General features: G+C 47.3%; 1 protein-coding gene across 2 annotated transcripts in view; it reads left to right on the top strand.

Moving 5' to 3' along the window:
- The window catches only part of parpbp (PARP1 binding protein), a 66,507-nt gene that overhangs the window by 20,244 nt on the left and 27,222 nt on the right, over positions 1-19,041 (top strand). For both annotated transcript variants that reach the window (XM_072484773.1, XM_072484774.1), the window contains exons 5-6: positions 15,307-15,477; positions 18,139-18,293. In XM_072484773.1, the coding sequence (XP_072340874.1) occupies positions 15,307-15,477; positions 18,139-18,293 (326 nt within the window). The remainder of the gene's footprint in view (positions 1-15,306; positions 15,478-18,138; positions 18,294-19,041) is intronic.

Genomic DNA, 19,041 nt, shown 5'->3' with positions numbered 1-19,041 from the left:
AAAGTCCCGCACCTGCAGATATCAAAGTTCGTTTCTCCCCCCCACCAATGCAAATTTCTCCTCCAGTGCCCTCATACTCGGAAAGCTCCCCTCCATAAACAAGTCCCCCATCCTCTCGATCCCTGCTCTCCGCCATATTCGGAACCCCCCGTCCATCCTCCCCGGGGCAAAACGGTGATTATCGCAGATTGGGGACCAGACCGATGCTCCCACATGCCTCCACCATTGCCCCCAGACTCTCAAGGCCGCCACCACCACGGGGCTGGAGGAGTACTGCGCCGGCGGGAGCGGCAGAGGCGCAGTTACCAGCGCCCCCAAACTTGTGCCCATGCAAGAAGACACCTCCATACGCACCCATGCCGACCCCCCCCCCCCCCCCCCCCCCGCCCGCCCATTAATAATTTCTAAAGTTCGGCAGTGCCAGCCCACCCTCCCCCCGACTCCGCTCAAGCATTTCCCTCCTCACTCGTGGGGACTTCCTCCCCCCATACGAAGCCCGCTATAGCTTTATTGACCCGCTTAAAAAAGGACCGCGGAATGAAAATGGGGAAACATTGAAATACAAACCGGAATCTCGGGAGGGCCGTCACTTTCACCGTTTGAACTCTGCCCGCCAGAGACAACGGGAGCGCATCCCATCTCCGGAAATCATCCTTCATCTGATCCACCAACCGCGCCAAGTTCAATTTATGCAACCGGTCCCAACCCCGCGCCACTTGGATACCTAGGTACCTGAAACTGTCCCCTACCACTCTAAACGGCAGTTCCCCCAGTCGCCTCTCCTGACCCCTCGCCTGGACCACAAACATCTCGCTTTTCCCCATATTGAGCTTATACCCCGAAAACCGGCCGAATTCCCATGATTTCTTCCATCCCCTCCATTGGATCCGAAACGTACAAAAGCAGGTCGTCCGCGTACAGCGAGACTCTGTGCCCCCCCCCCCCCGCCCCTTGAGGCCCTCGGAGCAATGGCCAGCGGCTCTATAGCCAGTGCAAACAGCAGCATATATGTATATATATAGAAGAGAACAGCACACAAAGAAAAAAAAAATAAATAAAAATAAAATAACTGGTAGGGTATTATGCACTAGCTCAACAACAGCAACTCTGTACAATCTTTAACACATAAGTAGGCATCTGTTTGTGTGACCCGGGGGGGGGGGGGGGGGTGTACATATACATTTGGGTGCCAGAGAAACAATTACAGAGGGCAGTACGCGAATTGATCTGTTGTTGGTGTTGTCACTTGCTTCTCCCGGACGGACTTCGCTGGCATTGTCGTCTTGCATTCACCTGCAGTTCAGCCGTTCATCCCGTCTTTTGCCTGTATTTTCCTTGCTCTCTGATCCTGTAGATGCCAAGTTTGTTATCGTTTCCAGTGCCCTCCTTCCGGCTATCATTCCCTTTCCCACCCCCCCCCCCAACCTCTCTGGTTCCCCTCTATTGTTCCCTGTCTCCTCCCTCTTTACCCCCCCCCCCCCCCCCAGCTCTTCACTCTTTATTTAAAGTTAGCGGTGTTGCTAACTTTTGGTTGGTTCAATTGGCTCTGTTTTATAACCTTTGCTCTCGAGTCGCCAGATATCTTTATGATACCGCCACAAGGTTCAAGTTCAAGTAATGATCAATAACTCAATACACCAATTAGTAAGATTCAAATCAAAGCACATTTATTTACACAGAAAAATCTACTCATGCAAAAACACTACTTTCTAAGCTTCTAAAACTAACAGGCCTATACTTAGCTTCAGACTGGCCCACCAGGTCAGGGGAACAAATGGCCTTTCGTTCGAGTTCTGAGTCTGCGGGATTCAAAAGCTGGTACGGACTGGTAGCTAGGAGTGCCTATCTCATAGCGAGCGTTGACTTGAGACTTACGGTCTTTTGGCGGGAGCTGAGCAGGTCACGGTCAAGGGTTGGTTCGCGTTGCTGAGTGACCCTGTCAAGAAGGACGATTTGAACTTCGGGGGCCTTACTTTATAGTCCCCAGGGGCTTACCGCGTTTCGGGGCGGACCCCATACCTGGTTTCAAGGGATTGGACTTTGTTCCAATCGCTTGGTTCGATTTCTCCAATACTGGAGCGGTTCCCTGATCGATGGGCGGTCTTGAGGTGTCCGTTAACCTCTTTTGTGTTGGCTCCTGCTGGCGCTGAGGAGTCTGGCTTGGCCTTGTTTACCTCAAATGTTTCGATTTTGTTCCCAGGGATCGCTCATTAGTATGTAGATGGCTGCTACATTATTATGCAGATGGCTGCTTGTATCGCTGCTGTCTAGGCTTTTGCAGAGTTTAATACACAGTAAACTTGCACCTGCTAGTTTCTGCCTGTGTTTTAACTGAATTTCCCTTCAGCCTTTGCTGTTCTCCATTTTACTTCGGGAGTTGGCCAACCCAGGTGGCTACACTCCCTCCTTGTGATCCTAACGCGAAGCGTGAAGGATCACATAACTGCGTTGTTCTTCATTCCCTGACCCGGCGAACACTCTTCTATGGCCTCTACACTGACCATAACTATGCAAGAAATTTTTAACTGACAATTCTGAGGGGGGCTATGTCAAACAGGGACATGCATTACAAAATAAGAAACTCGGTACCTCTAACTATCCTTAATAAACTACACTCATTCAAACATTCAATCATACTAACTTCGTAAACAATACACACAAAATCATAGCAGCATTATACACCTTTTCCCTGGCTTGGCAGTCAAGCTCAGGATTGTCCAATCGCTCATGAAACATTTCTTTATTCACAAAAAACGCAAACGAATGTTCTTTATTATAGATCGCGGGGGTCAGGGGTCTGGTCGTATCCGAAAATAGGGGCTCTTATCCTATATACCGGGGTGCAAGCGTGGTAGGCTCTCTTTCTCCATTTCCTCAGACGAATAGTCTGCACGATGCAGCAGAGTATCACCAATACTGGTAGGGATTCTATCAAGTAAGACAGGGAGTACCAGGTTATAAACCTGTCACACCAAGATGGTGTGGTGTCGCTTGTGACTGGGCTCTGGGTACTATGGGGAAGTGAATCATTAACGGCTGGTGGGGTTGAGGTCAGGAGGTTCGCGTTCGCGCGCAACCAAATGTCCATTATGGTGATGGGCAACCCGGAGGATGTCCTCATGGTTCTTCTTCTCTCTTTTCTCTTCTCTTCTCTGGTCCTGGAGCTTCTGGAGTTCTGCGGGATCAAGCATAGTGTCTGTTACTATCTTGGTTTAGTATCTCGCATGTTAGCCTGTCTGTCCTTTAGTGCCAATTATTCCCTTTATAATTGGTCACTATGTGTGACTCCCTCATTTTTTTTCTTCAAAAAACAAATTTCAGGCCAAGACACACTTACAAATACTGAACCAGTGCGAGCTGTCTCGCAGACTGTGCGATTTACCATCCAAATGTTTGAGGGCGTAAATAGCAGAGGGTTGGCAACCTAAGGGTTACCTGAAAACAAAACAAAACTTTTTGAACAAAACTTGCCGAAATGAGGTGCGTATGGGCCGCGACGGGTAAGATTTGGATGGCGGCCCCGGGTAGGACAGCGACCAATGCCGTGTGTGCTCTACCCGAGCGTAGCTGACCAGAGTGGGGGGTTCTCAGGCAGGGTGGGTCCCAATGCCGTTTCTCCACTGCCTGAGCAACCGACAAGAACGGGCAAGAAATGTAGTAATCGTGGGGGGCTGCCGTATTGGTTCTTCCTTCAAACCAAAAGGGAAGTTACGAACGGGGGTCTGTGTTTCTGTCGACAGACGAGTTCCTCTGAACTGGCGTCTGGGACATGAACAAGTCTCTGTGGACAAATTAGTTCCTCTGAACTAGCGTCTGGACAAACTAGTTTCTCTGACTGCCGGTGGGCGTCGGAAGGGTGGTGGCGTGGGGCCATTGAAAAATTTCCGGTCTAACATACAACATTGAACAACACTAGTACAAACAACATTAAACATGCTGCAGGTTTCATCAGAAAGCGCACCGTTTTCTCCCAAGCGGTTCCTTTTAAAACATCATCTGGACACCTCCGTTATCGGTTGCGGACAGGGTCGCAAAGGAGTTCTCGTTTTGGGAGTCAGACTCAAAGTTGTCATCTTCTCCCGGATGCCAAACTCTCGAGTGTATCAGGGCTGATAGGGCTGTATGGTGTGATTTGGGATCGCTCTCGTCATTCCGGACGAGTCTGTATGAATTATCTCGGTGCCAAAAGGTGGTGTCTAGTTCTGTGGGGACGGAATCGGGGTCGTCATTGTAGGTCGGTGGTGGGGTTTGTTTAGGAAAGTGATCATGAAGGGATCACTCTAATCGTGGGCAGAATCGCTGGGTGTGGGTCCTGTTGTATTGGGATAGTAGGGAGGCGTGCTGTGGCTATTGTCCGAGTCACAGTCGCTGTCGCTGCTGCTGCTGTCTGTGGGCATTCCGGGGCGGAGTGTATATTTCGGGGTTGGAGTCGAGGCTGTGTCCGTGGCTGGGCTGGACGTGTTGGGGGAGGGTAGGGTTATGTTGGCTGTGGGCGGGGCTTGCTCTGCTGCGTCGAGCATGACGTGATGTGCGTGGTTAGACTGTGTTCCATATGCCTTCAGCTGGTTGATATGGAACCACGCAGTCTTTCCATTGGGGTACTTTATTTCGTAGACGGAAGGGCTTACTTTGTCCGCAGTGGAGTACGGACCCGAATGCTTAGGTGACTGGAATGTGCTGGGGTTGTATACGGAGAGCATGACTTGCTGTCCTACACTGAACTCAGTCGAATGCACTGTCTTATCGAAACAGGCCTTGCTCTGTTCCTTTCTTGCGCCCAATTTCACTGCGGCTGCTACCTGAGCCATTTTTACATTTTCCACTAATTGTTCTACTGCTTTCTCGTGTGTGAGGGCCGTCACTTCGGGGCTGGTCAAATCTAAGCCCAATAAAAATTCTGTGCCTTTCATGGGGCGTCCGGTCATGAGGGTGTGTGGGGTGTAACCTGTGGAAGTTGAAACTGTATTTCGCAAAAACATCAGCGCAAAAGGGAGGACTGAATCCCAAATGGTGTTGTTTTGCTGGACCATTTTTCTGAGGGTGGATTTCAGGGTCTGATTCATGCGCTCCACGATACCACTCGACTGGGGGTGGTATGCAATGTGGAATTTTTGGGTAATGCCAAATATCGTGAGGACGTTCTTCATGACACATCCCGTAAAATGGGAACCTTGGTCGGATTCAATGCTGCGGGGGAGTCCCCATCTCGTAAAGATGTGGGTTAAAATCTGGGCTGTGGTCTTTGCCGTGTTTGTTCGTTCTGGATGGGAATGCTTCCACCCATTTTGTAAATGTGTCTATCACCACAAATACATATTTATTTCTGCAAGGGGGCAATGGACCAATATAATCAATCTGGAGGTTAGTCCAGGGGCCATTAACGGGTCGGGTGTGACTGAGCTGAGCCTTTTTGGCGTATCTGTTCGGGTTGTTCTGGGCACAGATAAGACAATTCTCAATGTAGTGAGTTACATCGTCTTTTAAACTCGGCCACCAGCAGAGCTGCCTGAGGTGGGTTGTAGTGGGATCGATTCCCTGATGTCCATGACCGTCATGGATCAAACAAAAGAGCTGATTCCTGTCCTGTTCAGGAACCACATAAAGGGTGTCTTTTAACACCACACCGTCATGTATGGTCAGTGCATTTTTAAATCTATCATAGGGTGCTGGATAGTTTCCTTTTAAAATCTCCCTGAGATTGCTGTCCTGCTTCTGGGCCTGCACTAAATCCTCGATATTAGTCTGTGAGACCTGAACTGCATTCGCTGGTGCGCTTTCGGGGGGTGTCCAAAAATATCCTTGCCTGGAACCTGCTTTTGCCAGTGCGTCGGTTTTTACATTTCCAGGGGGGGAGGAACAATGGTGACTACGAACTTTGATGATTCCAAAGGTCCTGTTCTGTGCTCTTTCTAAAATGTGGCGGAGTAATGGGGTTGAGGGGAGGGGTTTTCCATCTGCGGAAACAAATCCTCTTGCTTTCCACAGGGGCAGGAATTCCGTAAGGCTGTTGCAGACATAGAGGCTGTCCGAATATGTCTGCTGGGCTGGGGAAGGAATCTGGGTGTGAAACTATGTATGCGATGGCCGCAAGTTCTGCTGCCTGCGCGCCTAAGTGTCCTGGAAGTTTTATTGCTATTTCTTCTAGGGCGCGTCCCTGTGCGTCCTCAACGTAAATGCCGCATCCTGTTATGCGCTTCCCTTCCAATACTGTGGAAGAACCATCCACATATATCCTAATGGGTTCGCACGTGTCTGTGTGCTTGGGGCTCTGGGTTGAACTACCTATCTTTCTGCGGGGTGTTTTAGCAATAAAGGGGACTGTGTTGTGGAGAGATAATTTCACATTCATGGGGGGTTCCGGGGTACTGTAGTTCTCGGCTAAAAAAGTGTGGGCCTTTGTCCTTTTAACAGTGATGTCCCATCCCTGCAAAAGAAGGGTCCATCTGGCTGCTCTTATCTGACTAACTGTACCGCCCTTGAGTCGTCCGTCTAGTAAAAGTTGGGTGGGGGTGTGTTCGGTGAGGATTGTGATGGGGTTTAGTCCGGTTATGTAAGAAAAATACTGTACTGCCCAAAAAACTGTGAGCAGGTGCCTTTCACAGGCTGCAAATCCCTGCTCCACAGCGTCTAAAACTCTGGAGGCGTAAGCCACGGGCCTTAACTGTTCGTGCCGTTCCTGAAGGAGCACGGCCGAAAGGGTGCGGTCTGTGCTTGCTACCTCCATAGCGGAAGGGGAAAGCGGGTCTGGAGCTTGTAGTGCGGGGGTTGCTATGAGTGCTCTTTTCAACGAATCCACAGCATCCGTATGCTGCGGAAGCCATTCCCAGGGGGCTCCTTTCTTTAGGAGATCTGAGAGGGGTGCTGCTTTGCTGGCGAACCCGTCAATGTGGTTCCAGCAACAGCCAACCAGTCCTAAAAACGACCGGGGGGCTGAAACATTCTGGGGAAGGGGCAATTTAGCAATCGAGTCCATCCTTTTATGCTCGATCTCGCATGCGTGATAATTGTACCCAAATAAATCACTTTGCTTTCCAAAATCTGGGCCTTTTTGAGGTTTACTTTACATCCAATTGCTTGTAGGAGTTCTCGGAGTTCGGACAGAAGCTCGATGCTCTTCCTTGTTGTCTGTCTGCAGTAGTAGGTCATCTACGTACTGGACCAGACGTTCGGGGCGAGAAAATGTGGCTAGACCATTTGCCAGCTGTCGGTGGAAAATGGAGGGGGAGTTGTGGAATCCTTGTGGAAGGCATGTCCACGTGTACTGTTGGTTTTTAATGGTGAAGGCAAATTTGTACTGGCACGCCATTGCCAATGGAATGGACCAGAATCCATTACTGATATCCAAAACCGTAAAGTATCGGGAATTGAGCCCCTGCTTGAGCATGGTCTCGGGACTTGTGGCTACTGTGGGGGCTGCTGCGGGGGTGATTTTGTTGAGTTCCCAGTAATCGATGGTCAGTCGCCATGATCCATCGGGCTTTTTCACTGGCCAAATCGGGACACTATTAGTGGAGGCTACTGATCTAAGTATGCCCTGCTCTAATAAGCTGTCGATTACTTTTGCGATTTCTCCCTCTGCCTCTTGGGGAAATCCATATTGCTTTTGGGGTCTAGGGTCAGGTCCTGTGATTTGTACTGAACCAGTCATCCGTCCACAGTCGTGTTTGTGGGTCGCGAATGCTGTCTTGTTCTTTTGTAAAACTGCCCTAACCTGCTTGTCCGTGCTAATCGTAGTCGAGTTAAACCAAAATTCGCCTACTGCGCTAATTTTGTTTGCATAGTCCCCTATGGTGAGCGTTGCGGGGGCTCTTGCAGATTTTGCCATTCTCCAGACACATTGGTTGACTGGATCAAAGGATAGATTGTGGGAATTCATAAAGTCTATGCCCAAAATGTGTTCTGCTGTGTGGGGTAGATCGACTAAAACTATGGGGTGCTTGGTGATAATGTTGCCGATTTGAATGGGTACAGGGGCTGTGATGTGTCCCTGCTGTGAATGGCCTGTGAAGCCGCTGAGGGTGATGGTGGCTGTAGTGGGCCACGTGTCCTTTTGAAACATGATGGAGGAATTTATTGTGGTGCAGGACCCTCCTGTGTCCCAGAGAAACTCGATGGGCTGTCCCCGTATTTTTGCTGCAACTACCGGTCGGCCAGACCTATCCCAAAGGGTGTCGCAGACCCAACTGGGGGAGCCCGAACACCGTCAGTCCGTCCCGTTCCGGTCCGTCTGGTCTGAACGGGTGCTCACGCTATGTATGGGCTCTGTCTTATTCTTATTCAGGGTGCCTGCCTGCTGGGCTCTCTGTGACTTTCGTGGGGCATTGCATTCTCTTGCAAAGTGTCCCAACTGTCCACAGTTGTAACACTCCTGTGACTTTTGTGGGGGGCTGTTCTTGCCTTCATTTACCCATGCGGTGTTCTGGTGTGCCTTAACTGCGTGTATGTCTGCTTCTGCCTGCTGTTCGTCGGGATTTTTGACTGCGGGTTTGTTTTGTACAGACTGCTCCCAGGCGCGGGACAATCTTTTTACGACCCATTTCTCATTATGAGCCTCCTCTGAGGGATCATAATTCGCACAAGCTTTTTGTCCTGTTTCATGGGAGATAAGGGTGCGGGTCCATTTGGCCATCTTGTCTGGGGACAAATGGGCGCTGTCTAAGTCTCCGAAAACTGCTGCGAAATGGATCCACAGGCATCCAGCAAACGCTTTGGGGTGCTCGGTTTTCTTTTGCCTGCACTTATTGAGGCCATCTACGGGGTCATCCCTGTTATACCCGATCGCGTCTAAGATCGCGGTATGCATTTCTGCAAGGGTGCCTCCTCCTACATTCTGTGGGTCGGGAAGGGCTGCTACGACAGAAGGGTCTAAACTCAAAACTGTGAGCTTTACGCGATCTCGCTCATCCAGGCCGTACATGGTAGCCTGCTGTTTTACTCTGGCAAAGAAGTGGTGGGGGGTCTGAGGTGGGGAGGAACGGTTTGATTTTATCGCACATGTCCCGTAATTGGGTCACTGTTAAGGGGGTGGTGTACAAAAATTCCGTGTCGTCCGATGTGGCTATGCGGTGGGTGGTGACTGGGTTCATTAGAGCCTGAACTATCTGCTCTGTGGGGGGGTTGGGGCGCTTTTCTCTTCTGGGGCTTTCCCTGCGCACATGTTCCCTGAACATATCTCTGCGCTGTCTCATTTAACTCTTCCCAATCAGGGCCGTCTTCCTCGTCTAACTGTGATCCAAAGGTTTCCTGGAATCCTTTTTGAACTGAAAGCAGATATTGCAGTTCTGCAATCTGCTTCCGGCACTTTGCGTGGTCTAATGAACTTTGGCTTTGCTCCGTGGTGGCAGCATGGAATGCTCTTAACGCTGTCTTCAGGTCACTACACTGCCTCTGCAATGTCTCTACCTGCTTCTCGGTTTCCTCTCATACCAGGACTGCACGTTACGTGTCCTAATAGGCCTTTTCATACTGGGACTGGAAGCTGCTTAAGTGCGCCAGACAAGACTGGTGTGCCCACTTGGCATCATCCACCTCTCCGTCTTTTGCTGCCACTTCCTCCTTAACTCTACGTTCTCTCTTTCTACCTCACTGACATCGACCTTGCTCTTTCCATGTAAGCCTTCTATCTCTTTCCGGAGCGTCCGAATGACCTCCTCTGTGCCTCGCAATTGTGCCGAACAGGACACGATTGCCATCGGCTTGTGAGCTTTTCCTAAGCTCTTCTTGTGAATCTCGCTCAGGTTCTCCCACCAAGTATGTCCTATACTCCCGGGATCTGTTTCCTCATTGTTACAGAATTCGCTCCAAAGGGGCCATCCTTTCCCTTTGAGGTACTTCCTGATTTCCTCTTCCCAAATGGGACACTGTCCTACTCTGCTGCTGCTGGTCGCTGCGACCGCAAATTCTTCTGGGTTCATGAGGCGTTGCATTGCCTGCATTGCCATCTTTCCTATCTGAATGCTTTCTTAAAATTTGGAACAAGGGGTATTAAGGCGGTGCTGTAATTACGGGCACGGCTTTCGCTATTTTACGGAATACAAACTCCCGACAGTTTTGTCGCAACAAAAAAAATCTATCAGTTTACCTTATCGCCCTGTTAGTTACACATGCATTTAACACACTTCCGAATTATGAGGATTGATCAGAACTGCTTGAACACTTGTGGTTTTCTGTTCCCAATTGGATCTCTAATTCAGATTTTTGGGTTCTCCCGGAGTGGTGAAGCCACTTCTAGATCGGGTCCCGTCAGATGTCGCCAGTAATATGTTGCTAACTTTTGGTTGGTTCAATTGGCTCTGTTTTATAACCTTTGCTCTCGAGTCGCCAGGTATCTTTATGATACCGCCACGAGGTTCAAGTTCAAGTAATGATCAATAACTCAATACACCAATTAGTAAGATTCAAATCAAAGCACATTTATTTACACACAGTCAAATCTACTCATGCATAAATGCTAGTTTCTAAGCTACTTCTACATCTAACAGGCCTATACTTAGCTTCGGACTGGCCCACCAGGTCAGGGGAACAAATGGCCTTTCGTTCTGGTTCTGAGTCTGTGGGATTCAAAAGCTGGTACGGACTGGTAGCTAGGAGTGCCTATCTCGTAGCGAGCGTTGACTTGAGACTTACGGTCTTTTGGCGGCAGCTGAACAGGTCACTGTCACGGGTTGGTTCGCGTTGCTGAGTGACCCTGTCAAGAAGGACGATTTGAACTTGGGGTCCTTACTTTATAGTCCCCAGAGGCTTCCTGCCTTTGGGACGGACCCCGTACCTGGTTTCAAGTGATTGGACTTTGTTCCAATCGCTTGGTTCGATTTCACCAATGGAGCGGTTCCCTGATTGATGGGCAGTCTTGAGGTGTCCGTTAATCTCTTTTGTGTTGGCTCCTGCTGGCGCCGAGGAGTCTTGCTTGGCCTTGTTTATCTCAAATGTTTTGATTGTTCCCGGAGATCGCTCATTAGTATGTAGATGGCTGCTACATTATTATGCAGATGGCTGCTTGTATCGATGCTGTCTGGGCTTTTGCAGAGCTTAATACACAGTAAACTTGCACCTGCTAGTTTCTGCCTGTGTTGGCTGAATTTCCCTTCAGCCTTTGCTGTTCTCCATTTTACGTCGGGAGTTGGCCAACCCAGGTGGCTACAGCAGCCATCTAGTGAACAAGGAATCTAGTCGCAGTCGAAGGAAGGATGCAAGATAAACAAGTATGAACATCAGTAGGGGAATGGCGGTAGGTGAGCTGGTGCAGACATGATGGGCTGAATGGCCTCCTCTGTGCTGTAACAATTCTGTGATTCTGAGGCCCAAGGTCGGAAGAGGTCGAAAGCAATTGTCAGATAGATTTGGGAATATGCAAGGCGCAAAATGTAAGTGTGGAATAGAGGACGAAATTCAGCCTTGATGACCAGTGTCAGCATGACTCGGTTGGTAGTACACTCCCCCTCAGTTGGAAATACTATAATCTAGGCTGACTTGAGTATTGTACTGACGGACTGCAGGATTGTTGCAAGCTGTTTCTCAGGTGAGACGTTAAACTGATGCATCATCTGCCTTCTCAACAGGTGTTGAAAGTCCCATAGCGCTATTCGAAGAAGAATAGGAGATTCAAGTATTCTGGCTGACGTCGTTGCTTAGCAAACACCATCTCTTCCAGTGTGATGACCTTTGTTTGAGAGCAATTTGTTGTCACATGGAATGGAATATAAAAGTAGGGATGTTTTGTTACATTTGAATAGGGTATTGGTGTGACCACATGTAGAATACCATCTACCTTTTTGGCCTCTTTATTTGGAAAGTATGCAATTGAAGCTGTTCAGAGAAGTTTCACTGATTTCAATGGGAGGTAACATTATCTTATGTATAAAGGTTGGACAGGCTGGGCCTGTGTCCATTGTAGTTTAGGAGAATGAGAGGTGATCTTACTGAAACATGCAAGATCTTGAGGTGACTTGAACAGGGTGGATCTGAACGGATGTTTCCCCTTGTGGGTGAGACTAGAACTAGGGACACAGTTTAAAAATAAGGGGTCTCCCATTTAACTACTGAGATGAGGGGAAATTTATCTCTCCGGTTTGTGAGTCTGTGGAGCTTTCCCTTCCCCAGAGACTGATGGAGACAGGGTCAATTAATATTTTTAAGGCTGAATTACATAGATTGGCAAGGGAGTCAAAGGGTTTAGGGGTTGGAAGGAAAAGGTAGTCGAGCCACAATATGATCTGCCATGAACTTATTGAATGGTGGAGGAGGTGCGAGGGGCTGAATGGTCTCCTCCTAATTCGTATGTTCATGCATCTGTCTACATAACCAACCATTGGCTGTGAAGCATTTTGCGACATCCTGAAGATGCACTGAGGGTCCATAGAATTACAAGCACATTCTCTTGGCGCTATGGTACTTTGACAAAAAGGTAAATGAAAGAAAACGCAAAACTGTAATTCTAAAACGAGGATCCATGAGGGGAAAAATGGTTGGTAGTCTTTAAAAGTTTCTCGTCCTCAAAAGAATGAAATGCCAGAATATAAAGGTGTTGGAAGTGATGGTACAGTTGTGTTCGTCTTTGGCCATCCCCTTCTGGAGTAATTGTGTTCAGTTCTGGGCATATCACCTCATGGAGGATAGACTGTCCTTTGAGGGGATGCAGTGCAGATTCATCGGAATGTACTGGGGCAAACTGTAATCTTTATTGTCACAAATAGGCTTACATTAACACTGCAATGAAGTTATTGTGAAAAGCCCCTAGTCGCCACATTCCAGCGCAAGTTCAGATACACAAGAGGGAGAATTCACAATGTCCAATTCACCAAACAGCACGTCTTTTGGGACTTGTGGGAGGAAACCGGAGCACCCGGAAGAAACCCATGCAGACACGGGGAGAAGATGCAGACACCGCACAGACTGTGACCCAATCCGGGAATTGAACCTGGGATCCTGGGGCACAGTGCTAACCACTGTGCCACCGTGCTGCCTATTCTAGAATTCTAGGTTAGTAGGGATAAATTATGAATGTTGCATAGTCTAGGCTTGTATTCCACTGATCTAATTGGGATGTTTAAGATGATTAAATGTTTGGTTGGGTAGGCAGAGAGCAACTATTTCCTTTGTTGGAGGAGAGGAGTCCACAACAAAGAAGTATAACCTTAAAATTAGAGCGAGGCCATTCGGGAGAGATGTCAGGAAGCTTTTATTCACATAAAGGACAGTAGAAATCTGGAAGTCTCTCCTTGAGAAATCTGTTGAGGCTAAGGATCAATGAAAAATGTCAAAAACAAAATAGTTAGATAAGGGTAATGGTGGAACAGGCTTGATATTATTTGTATATGAATTGTGTTTAATTGTTTGCAGATGGTGAGAATTAACAAGGGATTTACTTGCGCTCCTCTCAATGGACACGGAACTATGGTTGTTGGGTTAGCAGGTGTATGCATGTAATGTGCAACTCTGAATGTGTGCTTATAAACATGTGTAAAGATAGGCTCCAGTTCTATCCATCACCAACTAGCTTTCTGGAACGTAACACTTGGGGGGGCTGAATATGCTCCTCTTTCTTCCCCCTTTGTTCCTGACAAATAAATGGGAAGACCTAGTAGATATAGTGAAGTTTCTGAAAACCTCCAAGTGAAGGTAATTAACAGAGATCTAATGCTATGTCTGAGAAGGAGGGTTCAAGGCAGAAATGTTGGACACGATTCAACTAAATGGGAACAAAGTCCCATAGCGAGCACATTTAGACATGTGTTTCCTGGCACTTGCAGCACCGAGAAACACAAGACTATAAAACGCGACTCGCTTTTGATAATGGCCTCAATGGGGAACGCACGGCCAAGGCCGCACATAGCCCAGTTTTGTGCACCTGCTCACCGTGACTCCTGTCAAGAGATTGGGACACCATTTTTAAATGGCGTCCTGATCTCTGAAGCTCCCAAAGCGACCCCCAGCCCCTCCAAACGTATTATAGGAGGGCCCCCAGCCCCCTGCACCTCCCTGAATACCTGTGTAGGGCACCCCAGGCCAGATCACATCTGTGCAAAAATTGCCAGTTTGGCACAGCCAATCTGGTACCCTGCCAGTGCCCCTGCCAGCTGAGTGCCACCTAGGCCATGCCAGACTTGCACTCAGGGTGCCAGGCAGGTAGGACCAGGGTGCCCTGCTGACACCAGCAATGCCAGGATGCTTCCCTGCCCAAAGGGCATGCACTTGGGGGGCCTCCCATCCCCTGGGAGACCCCCACACATGCCATTCGGTCTGCCCCTGTTTGGGGAGACCAGTCCTGAACTGCATTCGCAGGAGGCCTCCGAGGCATGGGAGATTGATTCCACACCTCGGGTAACTCCGGAATCTGCACATTAAAGTGAGACTAGCTGTCTCGCTTTAATATGCAGATTTGCCAAAAAGTGATCCCATTGACAATGGGTAGGATGTACATCACAACTGTGATGATCATGCTAGATCTCGCGAGGCATTGCGAGTCAGGTAGATCCCGGGAGCGGGGCCTACTGGCTTTTATCGGCCACGCTGCACAACGCCGAGTTGCTTTTTGGATGCAGCGTGGCCATTAGATCTTGACCGTTATGAGGCCAATAATGTTTTTTCTTTTAAGAAAACAGCAAACCACTTCAGTTAGTTTAATCTTCATAAATTGAAAACCTGTTCAAGCAGAGATTAAAGAGCATCTACTGATGTGTAGGCGAGCACTTCGACTCCTGACAGCCCTTGGGTTCCTCCTCACTCTCTTGGCCAGCTTTTTAATAATTTCAGTTCAAACAGACCCTTGTGAATAATACTGAATGTTAATGATAAACTACTTTACATGTCACATGCAGCTTTCTTGCTGTAACTTGAGATCTGGCTCTTCAATGTTTAGCACAGAATTTTATAAAGTAAGCGTCAACACCTATCACTGGTGTGAATTTTCTTCTCTCTGTTTGCTTTTGAATTCACTTTACACGTTTTGATCTATTCCAATCCCTTTGTTCTTGCACTATGTTAGTTCCTCGATGCTGCACTGGGAGTGTCAGCGTCTGTTTTGTGCTGAAGTCTCTGATTGGGACTTGAACTCGGACCATTTCAACTCCTGAGAGAGTGCTACCCACCGAGCCACAGCTGATACAACACAAGAGTCTCAGCCTTTTAAATGCAGATATTTTCAGTCTTCATCCAAGTTTTTTGAAATTCTAATGTTCCTTTAGATTTATAACTCATTGGGAAGTATATTCTGTTCTGGCATTCATTTCATCTGGAGACAAAGTAATTTGCTTGATTGTGTAACTGCTGTTAACGTTTCTGTGTTGCTGTGTTATATCCCTGCTGCAGTTGGCGTCGGTCTTGAGGAAGCTCCTTTGTGATTATTTGAACTTACTGGTGAACTCAAAGAGCGACCTTGCTCTGGCATGTATCTTCAATATCCCTGAGCGAGGTCTTGGAAGAGCTGCCTTCACTGATCTGAGGCACACAGCTTGTAGCAAGCAAACATCAATGTACCTGGTAAAAAAAAACTTCAGACAATGTTTCCACTCTTATTTAAGTTGCCATGTTTCTTGATCAAGAAAACTCACATTTGTATATTGCCTTTAACATAGTAAAATATCCCAAGGCCCTTCACAACAGAATAATCAGATCAGAATTGACAGTCGTTGAACCTCAAAATTTCACAGCACAAAAGAGGCCATTTGGAGAGAGTAGGACAGATGACCAAAAGCTTGGTTGAAGAGGAAGATTTTAAGAACTGCAATGGGCTTCAGGAAGGGAATTCCTTGGATTAGGGTTGAGACAGCTGAAGATACAGTTTCCATTGGTGTACGTGAAAGAGGCCAGAATTGGTAGGATGCAGGGATATCCGAGTAATAGGACTGGAAGATGTTACGGAGATAGGAAGGGCTACAGAGGGAATTGACACCAGGCTGAGAGTTTTAAAATTGCGATGTTGCTGGACTGTGAGTTGATGTAGGTCATTGGGCACAGGGGTGATAGGTAAAAGAGAATTCATGAGAGTACGTTAACTGGCCAATCCTTGAGTATGAATATCATATTTTACATTTTACGCATACATTTTCTCAACGTGTTTAAAAGAAGACAATCATTGATATGTTTCTCAGGAGAAAGTTTTAAAGGTGTCTTCATTTCAATTGTGGCTCAGTGGTTGCAGAATCATCTCAGAGTCAGAGGAATCTGGGACCACACCCCACTCCAGAGACTCGAGCACATGCTGACACTCCCAGAGGTGCCAGAGTGTTGCACTGTCTGAGGTGCCAGAGTGTTGCACTGTCTGAGGTGCCATCATTTGGATGGACAGTTCAAATCCAGGCCCCATCAGCCCCCCCAGGTGGAAGTAAAATATCAAATGACACCAGTCTAAGAACAGGGAAGTTCTATTGGCTGCCCTCAGCCAATATTTTCTCCTCAACCAACATCGCTTACAGATTATCTGGTAATTTACTTCATTGCTGTTTATTTGAACTTGCTGAGTGTGAATTGGCAAACAGGTTAAGTGGAGTTTTAGCTGTGGTGTTCAAAGTCATGTAGGATTTTGATAAATTAAATAAAAATAAACCATTTCCACCAGCAGGAAGGTCTGTAACCAGAGGACACAGATTTATGGAATTAGTAAAAGGACTAGAGGAGATTTTTTTGCCTGCAATGTGTTGAGGTCTGAAATGTGGTGGAAGTAGATTCAATAGTACTTTTAAAAGGGAATTGGAGAAATAAGTTGAAGGAGCATGGAGAAATGCAGGGGGTTAGGGGATATTAGATAGCATTTTCAAAGAGCTGGCACAAACACTGTGGATTGAATGGCCTCCTCTGTGCTGCATTATTCTGCAGTTAAACACTTCAAAGGTACTTCATTGGCTGTAAAGCGCATTGATACATCCTGAGGTTCAAAAGACACTATATAAATGCAAGTTCTTTTATCAGCTTGTCGCCATCATCTGCTGAGCAAAACTATTAGTTGTCACAAAGTATTCACTTCATATTAATTTACAGTGAAAAGACTGCAATATCTCATTTGTATTTGTAACTAAATAGCTGCTGCAGTGCCGTCCATCTTCTGTGGTTACGTTAACAGCTACGGAGAAATTCAGAACATAATAGGAGCTGGAGGAGGCCATTCTGCTCCTTTTGCCTTATCCACTATCATCCTTCATCCTTTGATATCTCTAGCTATTCCACCACATTCCTGGCTGCCCTCCATCTTCCATCCCCAATAAACCTCAAGCCACCCAAATCTCTGCTGTCTTTATCCAAACTGCCATAACCATCGCTGAATTTCACACTTATCAACATCTTGTGGGTTACTATTGACCAGAAATTGGACCAGTCATATAAATGCCGTGGCTAAAGAGCAGATCAGAGGTTGGGAATTCTGTGGAGAATAACTCGCCTCATGACTCCACAAAGCTTGTCCACTATCCAGATGACACAAGTCAGGTGTTTGATAAAATACTGGAACACTCCACTTGCTTGAATGGGTGCAGCTCCAATAACACTCAAGAAACTCAACACAATCCAGGACAAAGCAATGCCTTGATTTGCACCTCCTCCATCAACATCAACATTCACCCACTCTACCACCAACTCACAGTGGCTGCTGGGTGTGCCATTTACAAGATGCATTTCAGGAAATCACCAATGCTCCTTCAATAGCACCATCCAAATTCACAATCACTACCATCTAGATGGACAAGGACAGCAGATGCACGTGAACACCACCAACTGCACGTTCCCCTCCAAGTCACACACCATCCTGACTTGGAGCAATATCACCATTTCTTTAGTCTCGCTGGGTCAAAAACCTGGAACTCCCTCCCTCATAGCAATGTCGATGTACCTACATTACATGGACTCTAATGGTTCAAGAAAGCATTTCACCACCACTTTCTCATTAGGGACAGGCAACAAAATGTTAGCCTAGGCATCAACACCCACATCTAATGAAATGGTTTTTTAAAAGTTGATGCCTCTGGCACTAAAACCACACCCCAGAACAAGTCTTTGGTCACTAGCATTGCCATGAGTATGAATTATGTGAAGAGATTGCCAGAGGTAATTTATTCCCTTGTGTTTCCTGGGGCAGGACAGCATTTCATATCTATGTCCATCTCTCTGGTATGTAATCTAACAGTGTGCTTGTTTATTCCCCTTCCCAAGGCTGCAACATCCTTTATCAGGTGTTTAGAACTTGGAGGGAAAAGCTACGCACCTTCAGATAACGACCCACTGATGCAGCACGTCAAAGGACTTCGAGACTTTGTACATTTCATAGATAAGTTGCAAGAAATAATGGGAGAAACATTGGACTCCAGGTAATCAAACTTATCTTAGCAGCTCGTGAATTGAATGAAACGAGATGTATATTCACCAACAACCACAATGACCCTGGGCTAAATTTAACGATGCACTAACAGCCTTTCTATTTGCTATGACATTGACACCATAGAATCTTAGAAGGAGGCCATTCAGCCCATTGTTCCTGTGCTGGACCTTTGATAGAGCTATGCAATTAATCCGACTTGCCTACTCTTTTCCCCATAGTTGTGCAAATGTTCCCCCTTCAAGTATTTATGAAAAAACTGTTGAATCTGCTTCCACCAACAGCGCATTCCAGATCATTATAACTTGCTGTGTACTTTTGTAAAAACAATTCTCCTCATCTCGCACCTGTCTCTTTTCTCCATTGCCTTTTTAATATCTCTGCCCTCTGGTTGCTGAGCCTTCTGTCATTAGAAACCGAACATAACCTCATGATTTTGAATCTAATACGGCTCCCTGGGTGGCACCATAGCACAGTGGTTAGCGATGTTGCTTTACAGCACCAGGGACCTGGGTTCGATTCCTGGCTTGGGTCACTGTCTGTGCAGAGTCTGCACGTTCTCCCCATGCCTACGTGGGGTCCCTCCCGGGTGCTCCGGTTTCTTCCCACAAGTCCTGAAAGACGTGCTAGTTAGGTGAATTGGACATTGTGAATTCTCCCTCCGTGTACCCGAACAGATGGCGACTAGGGCATTTTCACAGTAGCTTCACTGCAATGTTAATGTAAGCCTACTTGTGACA

Source organism: Scyliorhinus torazame, chromosome 19, assembly GCF_047496885.1.
Source record: "Scyliorhinus torazame isolate Kashiwa2021f chromosome 19, sScyTor2.1, whole genome shotgun sequence".
Lineage (NCBI taxonomy): Eukaryota > Metazoa > Chordata > Chondrichthyes > Carcharhiniformes > Scyliorhinidae > Scyliorhinus > Scyliorhinus torazame.
The sequence above is the reverse complement of the archived record's forward strand: the minus strand, read 5'-3'. Positions and strand labels throughout refer to the sequence as shown.